Source organism: Polyodon spathula, chromosome 3, assembly GCF_017654505.1.
Source record: "Polyodon spathula isolate WHYD16114869_AA chromosome 3, ASM1765450v1, whole genome shotgun sequence".
In the NCBI taxonomy this organism is placed as follows: Eukaryota; Metazoa; Chordata; class Actinopteri; order Acipenseriformes; family Polyodontidae; genus Polyodon; species Polyodon spathula.
Window position 1 is genome coordinate 75,893,054 of NC_054536.1, and position 14,453 is coordinate 75,907,506.

The following is a 14,453-nucleotide window of genomic DNA, read 5'->3' on the forward strand; positions in this document are numbered from 1 at the left end:
ATGCTTTCTGGCAAACTCCAGACGTGCTTTCAGATGGTACTTTTTGAGTAACGGCTTCTTTCTTGCCACCCTCCCATACAGGCCAGTGTTATGCAGAGCTCTTGATATGTTTGACTGGTGCACCGTTACTCCACTCCCAGCCACTGAACTCTGTAGCTCCTTCAAAGTGATTGTTGGCCTCTCTGTGGCTTCTCTCACAAGTCTCCTTCTTGTTTGAGTGCTGAGTTTTGAGGGAAGGCCTTTTCTTGGCAATGCCTGGGTGGTGTGATGCAGCTTCCACTTCCCGATTATTGATCCAACTGTGCTCACTGGGATATCCAAACACTTGGATATTATTTTGTATCCTTTCCCTAATCTATGTTTTTGTATTACTTTATCTCTAACTAGAATGCTCATTGGTCTTCATTTTCCTTCAGATTCACAGCCTTACCAATGATCCTTCAACAGTGGGGTTTTTATCCAGAAAATGTGACAACAACTTTAATGGTTCACAGGTGGAGGCCAACGGTAAGGTAATTGTGTCCTCGTTAGGGCAATTTCTTTCATCAGTGCAAACTGGGAGCTTCCACAGCACAGGGGTTGAATACTTATGCAAGCAAGATATTTCAGTTTTTTATTTTTCTTAAAAATATTTCCCAACATAAAACCAATGTCACCTTACAATAATTGATTCTGAGTTTCAGTGTTTAAAAATAAAATATCAAACAGAACGAAATTTCAATGTACCATTTGTAATTCGGTAATATAAGAGAATTGGTCAGGGGCCTGAATACTTTTGCAAGGCACTGTGTGTGTGTGCGTGTGCGTGTGCGTGTGCGTGTGCGTGTGCGTGTGCGTGTGTATATATATTTGACAAAGCTGGGATGTTTGCCACATGCAGGACTGTCTTCACTTGTCTTTTTTGTAAAAGCACAACACTCCCAAAGCAATGGTAGGTTTTAAACAGGACAGTGCCTGTATATTTATTTAATTTCACACAAAACAAAACCTAGCCCTAGTTTGAAGTGCTAACAAAACCAGCCACAACCCCTCACTACCAGACTGGACGACTAAGTCGTAATAATACTGTGTGTGTGTGTGTGTGTGTCTATATATATATATATATATATATATATATATATATACACACACACACACACACACACACACACACACACGGAGTAGGGGGCATTATCGCGTGGTACCGTGTCGGAGTAGTTATAACCTGAGCCACAGGCGATGGTGTTACCATACAGACAAGGTCTGCTACCAAGGCAGTGTATGATAATCAGGGATTTACTATAATAAAAAATTGGTAAACTGTGCCTACAGGTTATTTTAAATATTTGAAATCGCTATAGATTTATTTACTTTTTCAATGTTTGCTTTCCATACACTGTGTCTGAATAATTCCTTGGTCCTCTATTCCATTACCTCTTGCGGTAATGTCTTGGAATGGACCTTCCTGAATTATGGATGAAATGTTCTGAGGTTTCTGATATTTTCTGTATTGTTTTCCAGCTCCAGCAACAAGAGGAGCTAGTGAGGTGTTTGAGGGAAGAGCTTGATCAGGAACAAAACCGATATCAGGATCAGCAAAAACAGCTCAACAGATTAAAACTTCACATTACTGAGATGGAAACAGAGGTGGAACAGTTAAGAATAAGACAGAAAAATGATACTCACACGGTAAGTCATGCAAATAAGCATCCTTGTGAGTACTTATTAAAGAAAAAGAAGACTGGACAACATTAAATGTTAAAGGGGTAGATGTAGCTGTATCTATACTTTTAAGTGTTGCTGCTTTCGCAATAGTCGCAAACCAGTCTAGGGTGAAATGTACGAAACGTGCGCAATTTTCACTAAAGGCTTGGTGTACTTACAAGCCTTGAAAACAAATTTCTATGACGTTTACATTTAAAAAAAAAAAAAAGGTGCCATTTGGATTTTTGAACCATTGCATGTACAGATGTTCTCCTTCGGGCTCCCTCTGCTGCAGCAAACCACAACTCAACTCCCACTATTTATTTGAAAAATGTCGCACAACTCTTGCAATACTAGAGATCTTGAATTGAAGATGCAGCACATATTTAAATGTGTATATCGCAGCTCTTTTCATTAACATATTTAAACAGTATAATTAGAAGTCCAGTCTATTTAGGACAGGTGGAGAAAATGTGTTTAAAGTATGCATTCTTTACTGACTACTGAAAATACATGGAGAAATAAATCCCAAACAAATTCTGTTCAGTCATATAGTTAAACAGTAAGCAGTTTCACATTTCTCAAAATGCTGTGTTACAGTACTTTGACTGAGTTTCTCTTCGGTTCTTGTTGCCTGCCGTAGACATATGTAATATCACTAGCTACAACTTCCTATGTGAGCACCCTACATGTCCACTTATATATTAGCCAAAGATGGGAACACACAATTGTTGTTTTTGCACTTGAATAATAAAGGATTGTGTGCATGTTTTTCCATTAAACCATAATATTAAACATCTAGGATGCATTCCTGGACACTCTGTTCCACTTTGGTTTTCATTGGCAACAGCCCCCCACAAACCCCTCTAGCAATCTTAGATTTTGGCATTTGGTTGTCCTACCATCTTAACCTGTATGTAATATGAAAAACACACCAGGAGTTTGTCAGCTTTTTCCTTGTCTAAAACATTTCTAATTGTTTTGGCATGCATTAACAAGTTCTAGACATATTCTTTAGAAGCTATTTTTATTTTTTTGTATTTTGAAGGTTTTTTTTTTTTTTTTTTTTTTTTTTTTAGTGCAGTTTGAAAAACAGAAAAGAAATTTCTTATTTACAAGTTTTTATACACAATTAAGTTGACATTTAAAATCACTGTTTCACCTGCACAATAATCACACTGTACATTTTATTTTGAATTCCTCCAAACATGCTGCCTGCATCTCTTTTCAACACTAGTGTAACTTCCCCAGAACCTCCCATGAGGCAGCCATGCATAATGTAACATCAGTCAACCTGAACAAAACTGCTCACTGCATTATAATGCAACACTTATGTCTGCAATTACTGTATGTAACTATTAAACCATATTCTTGAAAATATGCATGTAGTGTTTTTTTGGGTGTTTCATATGCTGTCCCTTTGTTATTAAGATCCAACGCAACTGACTGCCAAAGCAGTTTTAGATTGCTGTTTGGTGCTTTGTAGGAATCATCGCTGTGGCCAGAGACAGAGATTTTGAGATTTTAAAGAATTTTCAGGACGTTCACATGCCCTCAGAACATGTGTACTGTGTGGGAACTCACTGCGGTGAGGAGAAAAAACATAAATGGACATTCCAATTTGGGGGGGGGGGGGGGGGGGTGGTAAATAATAATAATTAGATTTAGTTTTATAATACCAAAAGTTTCCATTTAAACCACGGTGATTAATAAATTAATGGTGTAAGTAATCTCGTGGACAAAATTAAATGAAACAACGACGCATGTGCATATCTTGAAATAATGTAAAATTCGGCATGATACCGGCAACACTATGCAAATAGTGTTTGGTAGTTTGATAATTCTGAAAGTAGTGGGTAATTCTGTGTTTCTTCCAGCGACTGTGAGGTACTACTTAATAGTATATTTTCTCCTCAGTTTAACATAAACTAAACTCAGAAATCTCATTCCTATGTGGAACATACAAAATGCCAAGTAGCTGTGTTACATGTATGGATGAATTGAAAAACAAAACCATGTCTTTATCATAAGGTGGACCAATAATAATAATAAACACTGTAATACAGTGTAAAATAGTATTTTTTATTTTTATCACAATTAAACCGTTTTGGTTTCGTTGTGATAAAAATAAAAACATTAAAATATGGGTATTACTGCAATGGAAACATATTCACGTTAGAGACAGTAAATAGTTATTTTTTAAACCTGAAAGAAAACCACTTTGTACATATCGTAAACATTTCTAAACTACTGACCTGAAAAAATGAACACACATTGCCACTTGTTTTGGATATTGTGTAATGCATTCTATGTTTTTTCTGGTCTTTTTTCTGAGGTGGCATTATTATTATTAGGCACGGTACAAATCCATGTGCTTGAAAGGGTCGTGTTTGTTTTTTGTTGTTTTTTTCCCCGCTGATTTGACTTAACCACATAAATTACATAATCATGTGGTGCATCTAGTTGAAGTAGCTAAAAGGACACTGTGGCCTTAATGGCCGTGAATTAACATATATTTTGAGGGGCATCATGGCATTGCTGCATGGCAGGCGTTAATTTTGAGCCCTGTATTTTATATGCAAAAGTATTCAGACCCCTGACCAATTCTCTCATATTACCGAATTACAAATGGTACATTGAAATTTCGTTCTGTTTGATATTTTATTTTTAAACACTGAAACTCAGAATCAATTATTGTAAGGTGACATTGGTTTTATGTTGGGAAATATTTTTAAGAAAAATAAAAAACTGAAATATCTTGCTTGCATAAGTATTCAACCCCTGTGCTGTGGAAGCTCCCAGTTTGCACTGATGAAAGAAATTACCCTAACGAGGACACAATTACCTTACCATTGACCTCCACCTGTGAAACATTAAAGTTGCTGTCACATTTTCTGGATAAAAACCCCACTGTTGAAGGATCATTGGTAAGGCTGTGAATCTGAAGGAAAGTGAAGACCAAAGAGCATTCTACAGAAGTTAGAGATAAAGTAATACAAATGCATAGATTAGGGAAAGGATACAAAATAATATCCAAGTGTTTGAATATCCCAGTGAGCACAGCTGGATCAATAATCAGGAAGTGGAAGCTGCATCACACCACCCAGGCACTGCCAAGAAAAGGCCGTCCCTCAAAACTCAACGCTCAGACAAGGAGGAGACTTGTGAGAGAAGCCACAGAGAGGCCAACAATCACTTTGAAGGAGCTACAGAGTTCAGTGGCTGGGAGTGGAGTAATGGTGCACCAGTCAACCATATCAAGAGCTCTGCATAACACTGGCCTGTATGGGAGGGTGGGTAGAAAGAAGCCGTTACTCAAAAAGTACCATCTGAAAGCACGTCTGGAGTTTGCCAGAAAGCATGAGAGTGACCCAGCTGCGATGTGGGAAAAGGTTTTGTGGTCAGATGAGACCAAGATAGAGCTTTTTGGCCAAAACACAAAGCCCTATGTGTGGTGCAAACCTAACACTGCCCATGCCTCAAGACACACCATCCCTACAGTGAAGTATGGTGGTGGCAGCATCATGCTGTGGGGATGCGTCTTATCAGCAGGGACTGGGCATCTTGTTATAATTGAAGGAAGAATGTGTGGAGCAAAATACAGGAAGATACTGCAAGAGAATCTGCTTCAGTCGGCTAAAAAACTGAAGCTTGGGAGGAAATTCACCTTTCAGCAGGACAATGATCCCAAGCAACCAAAGCAACATTGGAGTGGCTCAAGAACAAAAAGGTGAATGTCCTACAGTGGCCCAGTCAAAGTCCTGATCTCAATCCCATTGAGAATCTGTGGCACTATTTGAAAATTGCAGTCCACAAGCGTCGTCCAACCAACCTGAACAACCTGGAGCAAGTCTGCCAAGAAGAATGGGCCAAAATCACTCCGACACCATGTGCAAAGCTGGTACATACTTACCCCAAAAGACTTAAAGCTGTTATTGCAGCAAAAGGTGGCTCTACCAAATATTAATGTGTGGGGGTTGAATATTTATGCAAGCAAGATATTTCAGTTTTTTATCTTTCTTAAAAATATTTCCCAACATAAAACCAATGTCACCTTACAATAATTGATTTTGAGTTTAAGTGTTTTAAAATAAAATATTGAACAGAACGAAATTTCAATGTACCATTTGTAATTCAGTAATATGAGAGAATTGGTCAGGGGTCTGAATACTTTTGCATATATATAGTGTTTCTGTATCTCCCTTAGCTCCTGTGTATCTATACTTTTACATTGTAGATAATTTGCTTTCAGATTACTCAGTGTCTTAATTTGGCCATGCTACCTTTAAAAGCAAAGCTTCGGTTTCCTGAATTACGATCACACTAATTTCCTAAGCAAAATTCAACAAGCAGGTCAGGTCCCTTGCCATTGTTTAGTATATGCTGTTGGTAGTATACTGTACTAGAACATTCTTTATCACTCTGAGGTAGGGTACTGAGTTCTAATCATAATGTGGCCAGAAATGTTAAAGCTCAATGAATCGGTAGGAAATTGGGTTTGAAATGGCCTCATCTGTCTGAGGTCAAACCCATTACCTTGCATATCAGATAAGTGAATATTGACGGAGTACAGTTAAATTATGTGAATATGATCTTATATAATTTATATTTTTATAGGTTAGGATAGTGGAATCTGAATCTATAGGTTTATCTGTATGTATACTGTGTGTGTGTGTGTGTGTGTGTGTGTGTATATGTCTGTATGTGTGTGTGTATATATATATATATATATATATAAATATAAATATATATAAATGTATATGTATGTAAAATATATTTTCCGCCTATACATCTGTTTCAGTTTTCTCATCTTATTTAGATACTGTACCATATTTATACATCATTCTTACTTAGAGCACTTTTTTATTTATGGATCTTAAAAATAGCTTCACTGACAATTAAAAATAAATAAACCAAACTAAAAATGTAGTTTGCACCAGTGTTGGAATGGGATTTTTGTATCACTATTTTCATCTGAACATGTATCATGATAACTGCTTTTATTGCAATAATTCATTTTGTTGTTTTGAAACTTTAAATATGCAGCAACAATGCTTTGTTTTGAACATTTTGTAAAACAAAAAATTTATACTCCCCCCAATATATTATATATATATATATATCATGTATATATATATCTATATATATATATATATATATATATATATATATATATTTCATATATAATAATTAATATATTCAAAGCGTACTAAATGTTTTTTTTTTTTTTTTTTTTTGTTTTGCCTCGATTTGGTTCTCTAATGTTCAGTGTAATCTTTACATTCTCAAGAATTTATCTTAAAGCTTACACTCGATGGTACATGTTTGTGTTCATTATTTAACACGAGTGCTAAAGCAACATGCTGTTGTGCAGAATTACAGTGAAATTGGCACATCTGTCTTTAAGACCAGACTTGATTGCCCACAAGCTATTTTACCAGTGGAGTAAGCCGACCATCAAGATACTGTATGGCTGCACAAGTTGGAGGGAAACATACTGTTTCCCCGCTAAGGGTGTCAATAACTGTGGCAGGCTGGCGAGTGGATAGAGGCCCAGAGACAGACTGCAGTTCAAAAAAATAACTATTTTATTATAAATAAACAAAAATAAAGTGCACAAGGGCAAAATAACAGATACTCAAACACAAATAAAGCAAAAACAAAACTCACAAAAATAAAGTTTCCAGGCTGGGCAATGCCTTCACTGGATTTAGAAAATTCAAAAATACACAAAACAAACACCAACCTGCTTCCTCAGCTCCCTCCTCTCAAATGAGAAGCTGAGGCCTCCTTTTATATCAGGTGGCTGGGCGCTGATTGATCGTTAATCAACCTAATCAACTAATCAACCCAGCCACCTGAACATAATAAACCCAGGCAGGTAGGGGAAGTTAACCCCATCCCTGCCAATTTAAAGGGCAGAGCTTTGCTCTGCCACACACCTCCCCCCATGTACAACGTACACTGGCCGCAATCGGCCAACTCCCCCCTTCCCCCCACCCTCCCCACCCCCCCTCCCCCCAAGAGTCCAATTATGTCCCTTGGGTGGGCTGTTATGGTGGGTGGTGGTGGGCGGGGTTGATGTCGGAGCCCCCAAGCCTTCTTTGGTTGAGGGGGCCCCGAATCTCCAAGGTAGCACGGCGACGGCGGCCCCGGCCCGGCTCCCTCTGGTGGCGGAGGCGGCGACGGCGGCCCGGCTCCCTCTGGTGGCGGAGGCGGCGACGGCGGCCCGGCTCCCTCTGGTGGCGGAGGCGGCGGCCCGGCTCCCTCTGGTGGCGGAGGCGGCGACTGCGGCCCGGCTCCCTCTGGGGGCGGAGGCGGCGACGGCGGCGGGGCTGCCTGTGGTGGCGGAGGCGGCGACGGCGGCCCCGGCGACGGCGGCCCGGCTGGCTCTGGAGGCGGCGACGGCCCGGCTCCCTCTGGTGGCGGAGGCGGCGACGGCGGCCCGGCTCCCTCTGGTGGCGGAGGCGGCGACGGCGGCCCGGCTCCCTCTGGTGGCGGAGGCGGCGACGGCGGCCCGGCTCCCTCTGGTGGCGGAGGCGGCGACGGCGGCCCGGCTCCCTCTGGTGGCGGAGGCGGCGACGGCGGCCCGGCTCCCTCTGGTGGCGGAGGCGGCGACGGCGGCCCGGCTCCCTCTGGTGGCGGAGGCGGCGACGGCGGCCCGGCTCCCTCTGGTGGCGGAGGCGGCGGCGGCGGCCTGGCTCCCTCTGGTGGCGGAGGCGGCGACCGGCCCGGCTCCCTCTGGTGGCGGAGGCGGCGGCCCGGCTCCCTCTGGTGGCGGAGGCGGCGACTGCGGCCCGGCTCCCTCTGGTGGCGGAGGGGGCGGCGGGCCCGGCTCCCTCTGGTGGCGGAGGCGGCGACTGCGGCCCTCCTCCCTCTGGTGGCGGAGGCGGCGACGGCGGCTCCTCACCCTGGTGGCGGAGGCGGCCCTCCCTCTGGGGGGGACCCCTCTCTGGCTCTGGGAGCGACGGCAGATCCTCTGGGAGCGACGGCAGATCCTCCTCCCTCTCTGGCTCTGGGAGCGACGGCAGCTCCTCACCCCTCTCTCACGACCCACATCTCTGGCTCTGGGAGCGACGGCAGCTCCTCCCCCTCTCTGGATCTGGGAGCGACGGCAGCTCCTCTTCCCTCTCTGGCTTTGGGAGCGCCGGCAGCTCCTCACCCCTCTCTGGCGCTGGGAGCGCCTGCAGCTCCCTCACCCCTCTCTGGCTCTGGGGCGACGGCGGCTCACCTCTCTTTATTGGAGTGACCGGTGGATCTCCCATGTCTACCGCCAGGTAATTAACCACCATGAGGGCAACCTCTGGGAAGGAGGCCGGGTGGTGCTGTTCCTCCCACTGTTCCCACCTCTCCCCATCTCGACGCCACAGCGTGTTGATAACTATGGGGAGATCGTGGATGAGGTCTGCCTCAGGGTGCATCAACCAGTCCCAGATCTCCTGGGACGGTGGTGAAGGTGGTGGTGCTGGAGGTAGTGGGGTGGCCCCTGATGCCCGGGGTGAACACGGCACCTCTTCCTGGGCCTGGTTGTAGGGGCATCCTGCCCAGTTGTGGCCGTCCTCCTCACACCGGCCACACCAGTTTGCCGGTGGCACATCTGGGCAGGACCGCCAACGATGTTCCTCCTTCCCTCACCAGGAACACCAGGAGAAGAGGCTGGCCGGGTCCTCCAGCGGTGGCTGCAGCAGCTTACATTTCTTCAGCTGCTGCTTGTCCTGCCTTTTCCACTGTCTGCTCTTCTTTCCCATTTTTTTTTTTCAAAATTACAGTGAAATTGGCACATCTGTCTTTAAGACCAGACTTGATTGCCCACAAGCTATTTTACCAGTGGAGTAAGCCGACCATCAAGATACTGTATGGCTGCACAAGTTGGAGGGAAACATACTGTTTCCCCGCTAAGGGTGTCAATAACCCTTTCAAGAGGCATGAGCATTCTAGTGCTGTTAGCACTTTACAGGCATAGAGCTTGCAGTCTTTGCAAACACTGCTTCCTGCTTCTCAAGAAATCTCTATGACATTGCTGCTATGGAACCCCTGTGAGTACAGACATCCTATTAAAGTAATAATATTGGCTACTTATTATATTATTATTTTTTTGTTTTTTATTGTTTAGATATATGTACAGTATATTTATAAAATGGGCCAGCTATGTTTGCCTTTTTTTCTAAAATGTAAAAATAAATTGTTAACGTTACAAAACTAGTAAAACAAGTTAGGTGCATATTTATAAAGCCACATCACAGGTGGCGTCCAGTACGTATCTTTATACAAGTGTCCCATAGTAAAAGCATATCAAAATGTAATAAAGCATAGTGAAAGCATGGTAAAGAATAGGTGAACATTGCAATGTGAAAGGTATGGGAAAGCATATTAACAAACATGGAAAACCATTGTAAACGCATAGTATATTTGTGGGGAAAGCATGGGAAAACTGCTAAAGCACTGTGGTAATCTTTTATAAGGGTATTACCGTTTCAGTGCCACATTCTTTTAACTTATGGCCATATTGTTGATACAGACCACTCACTTTTTAGACAGGGCCCAAAAAGCTTTATTCTATGATTCGCTTAATAAAGTTACATTACAGGCAGTATCCTGTAGAAACAAACCTTTTCTTTGCCACATTGTTGTGAAGCTCTGGACATATCAATGATACAGATCTTTTTCACATTTCCAAATTACTTCATATTTACAAACCATTCGGTCTGATATGGCATACCCCATAGATTGTGCTACGGGAAGCCTTTGTTTTTGTTAAACCCATTTGTAGTTCTACATTACATTTTGTTCCGTGTGTACAGTATATTTCTAAACTGCTGAATATGAAATCTCTTATAAAATATAGCAATAGCAATGTAGCTGTTACATATTACTTTTTTTTTTTTTTTTTTAAGGTGAACCGTTATGAAGAGACATTGGCAAAACAGCGTGCAGAGCTGAAAGAGGCCATAGAATCATACAAAATGTGCAACAGAAATCTTATGGCTGCAGAACAAAATATTCATGAACTTAAATTAGAGATATCCCTGATAAAGGCAAGCCACAAAGAAGCTGAGGACAAGGTACTCCTTCCTAATGCTTTTACAGGGTTTTGTAGGGTCCTGTTAATTTGTGTAATTGTTATGGACCGATGCCGAAATGCCCAGGCAATTCGCGAAGTGCCCAGCTGCGGTGGGCAGATGCTGAATTAGCATCAAATTTTATGTCATTTCGGCATCTGCCCACAGCCACCAGGGCTGATGGTCAAGAAAGATTGTAAAAGCCACTCAGTTAAATATACAGACAGTCCTCGCACTTACGACACAGTTGGTTCTGAAAGTCGCGTTGTAGTCGAAGTGTATTTTCCCATAGGAACAATGTTATAAATTGGGGCCAGATAATATATTTTTACAAAAATTACCAGTTATAAATTGTACTCATGCAAATATTTATTTAACTCTTTACACTCAGCCCGTTGATTTCGGGGCGCCGGTGCCCTGGTGGTTACGCATATATTACTCGGGCACCTACCTGGCTTGTTTAAAATTACAGACTAGGGGCTTTTATTTGGTTGAGTTCTATTGCTCTAAACTGCGTTGTCGAAGTATTTAAGCGGTGTGCTTTTGTCAGAGGTAATTCACTCTCTATTAGTAGTGTACTGTATCTGTAAGTGTCTTCGCCATGAAAAACTGCCCAGGCAGATGCCGAAATGACATAAAATTCAATGTTAATTCGGCATCTGCCCACTGCAGCTGGGCATTTTGCCAACTGATGGGCATTTCGGCAACTGCCCGATTTCGGCATCGGTCCATAACATAATAAATTTATTTTTAAGTGTTGTTCAATTTTGCATATTTTTTGTATAATTATATATTCATTATATACATTTTTTTCAGTTGAATGAAAGTCTCAAATTGGTGGCTATTCTTAATACAAACCTCACCAACACTCAACAGGAAAATGAAAAATTAAAAGAAGACATTTTTGCTAATGAAATGAAGATGAAACATCTTAATTCAGAAGTTAAGAAAGTGAATGAACTCCATAAACAGACAGAAGTAGAGGTAATACTCAAAACAATAACTATTTTGTTCAGTAACAATTAACCTTTACCTCCAATCTAATATGACTACCATATTATAGTCATGCTGTATGTCTGTGTGTTTGTCTGTGTGTATATCAACATTTTGAAGTACAATTTGCATTACAATTTGCCACAAATATGCTGCATTCAGGATTTTTTATATAAAAAACTAGGGTTGTCAATTAATCCCAGTTAACTTCTGCGATTAACACGTTAGTTTCTTTGGAGATTTTTATTTTTTTTTTTTTTTTTTTTTTTTTTAAAGCGCTCCTCGGTCTTGACACTCTTAGCATACCGTAACTCATTCTCATTTGCATAGAAAGTTCATCACAGAACTGCATCATGGAGCAAAGTGCTAAAAGTGAAGGACTTGTTATGAATTTATTTAACTGTTAAGTTGAATTCTTCAGTATCACAAATGTAGACTACATCTAATCTGAAGCACTACCTGCATGCTAAACACACCTTTTACTTCTCAAAATACATTTCGTAGTAAAAACACAACAACAAATGAAACCCAGTAATTTTAGAAATCCAGGATTGCTGCAAATCCATGAATCAGGTATGGTAATATAACCAACTTATAACATGGCTTGAAAAATAACAACCTCTGATTGGTTAAACAGCAGCACATGACTGTGCATATATATATATATATATATATATATATATATATATATATATATATATATATATAACGTATAGAATGACGTGCATACTAATGAGCCGCTTCACACTGAATAAATCACTACGTATCACTACATTCTAAATTCCATGACAAACTGCCATTTTATTTGTTATTAGTTACAAAACCACTGCCAAAAATGAATGGCACTTCACCTGTTTCCTTTAATATATTTGGGGATGAAACTCTACATAACTGTTACAACACCAACTTTCTGAGGGAAGACAGCAGTCCATTTGAAAAAATAAATAAATAAAATAAGTGCCCATAGCAGTAGATGAGAAACAGCTAAATGAAATAGAAGAAAACAAAGATTGAAAAAAACACAAATATGGTCTGGTTAATGTACTTAAAGAAAGAAATATGGACATTCATTTTATGGAAATAAGTCCAAAAAATCTCAACAACATTAAGGGAATTTTATATCAGTGAAAGAAGTTCATCTGGGGACAAGTATTCAGTCTCCAGTTTTATAACGCAGAGCTAGAATAAATACATATTTTAATAGCAGAGGTTTTAACATCTCTGCTGACAGCGAGTTTAAAACCAGCAATAATGTATATATAACTGTCAGTCAGGAAAACTCTTAGAAAAGCAGGTAAAGACAAGGCCAAACACACTACCAGCCTGGATTTGAAGTTCTGAGGGAAACTGAGGTACTGTACCCTGACACCACGGTCGGATTGGTGCGTAAAGCATGACTTGGACGCATGGTGTCCGACAACTAACAAAAACATATTTTGAGATCCAAAAGGATGAACACGTACTAGAATATGTGTGCCTCACATATAACGAGTTCACAAACTCACCTCAAGATCCGGCTTCAATCTCCATCGCAGCTACTCTCCTTACTTCCTTGGTGTCATTTGAAACTCCGCCCATCATCACAGCTTGTGCTCAGTCTTATTCTTTGATCTGAATTTATAATGGTTGAGTTAATTGAGAGATGTGCTTAAACAAAGTAACCATGGTTCAAAATTTAAATATTTGTTTCAACAATTTGATAAGATTCTATTACTATTTTATTTTGAATTTATTACAAACACATTTTGAAGTATTTTTGGTTTCTTTGGAAACACTTTAATTATGTCCAATTTAATTATCTTGAAGCCCATGATCACCTCTCTCTCAGAAAGGGCACAGCCATACAGAATCCATTGAGGTCATGCTTAAAACACATGTATTTTTACCAGGTTAAACTATAGAAAATTAAATCAAGCATGTGTAAATGTTGAGTAAGTCACGTATGTACAATGTAAACTATTAAACACATCTATAAGGTTTAAAATACATCATACATATTGACATCAAGAAATGAAAAGCAGAATCAGGTTTAAAACAAAGTTCAAGCATTATACTAGTCAAGCTATTGCACCGGCTGGCTTGTTGAACTTCAGGTTCCTTACATTCTTCTTGTGAAAACCAACTAATACCAACAAATAATTTTATCCTGCAATAACACAACACAATATTTGGATAAAGTTCATAACGACAGGTACCTGTCACTGTCAAATTAATGACTCTGTAGAAGTGTGCTTCAGTGTGGAAGCAGAAAATGACACTTATAAAAAGAAAAAATAATAATACACCAAAGTGTTGATAATAAGCCTGTAATCATAATAAGGGCTTCTGGTGGCAAGATAAATAAGGAGACTGAAGGTCAAGTCATGTATCCATGTCACCAGAAGCCCAAACTGGTCAATTTGTGTGGCTATTTAGCTTGCAAAGGCTATTTTCCCACCCTCTTAATCTGTACCATGTTTTGGCCGCACACTTCCTATACCATGAGGAATGTGTATGATATGTGCGTGCTACGTCACATTCAGAGAGAGAATGTTGCAGTTTCTAAACTTCATGTAAACCCCACCAATGTGATCACTGTCATTGTAGAAGCAAATGTTTTAGTAAAATGAAGAACAAATATAAGATACACTTGTGTGTGCATGATTGACTGACACTGGTAATGACACTGTGTTGAAAGGTTTTCCACTGTGATTTTTACAGTGCTATGCCCAAGGCCCC

The 14,453-nt window shown here is 40.7% G+C and overlaps 1 protein-coding gene across 1 annotated transcript in view; it reads left to right on the forward strand.

The window, feature by feature from the left end:
- The window catches only part of LOC121309401 (golgin subfamily B member 1-like), a 184,552-nt gene that overhangs the window by 119,819 nt on the left and 50,280 nt on the right, over nucleotides 1-14,453 (forward strand). The window contains exons 31-33 of the mRNA XM_041242308.1: nucleotides 1,501-1,668; nucleotides 10,578-10,745; nucleotides 11,559-11,726. Coding sequence (XP_041098242.1) covers nucleotides 1,501-1,668; nucleotides 10,578-10,745; nucleotides 11,559-11,726 — 504 coding nt within the window. The remainder of the gene's footprint in view (nucleotides 1-1,500; nucleotides 1,669-10,577; nucleotides 10,746-11,558; nucleotides 11,727-14,453) is intronic.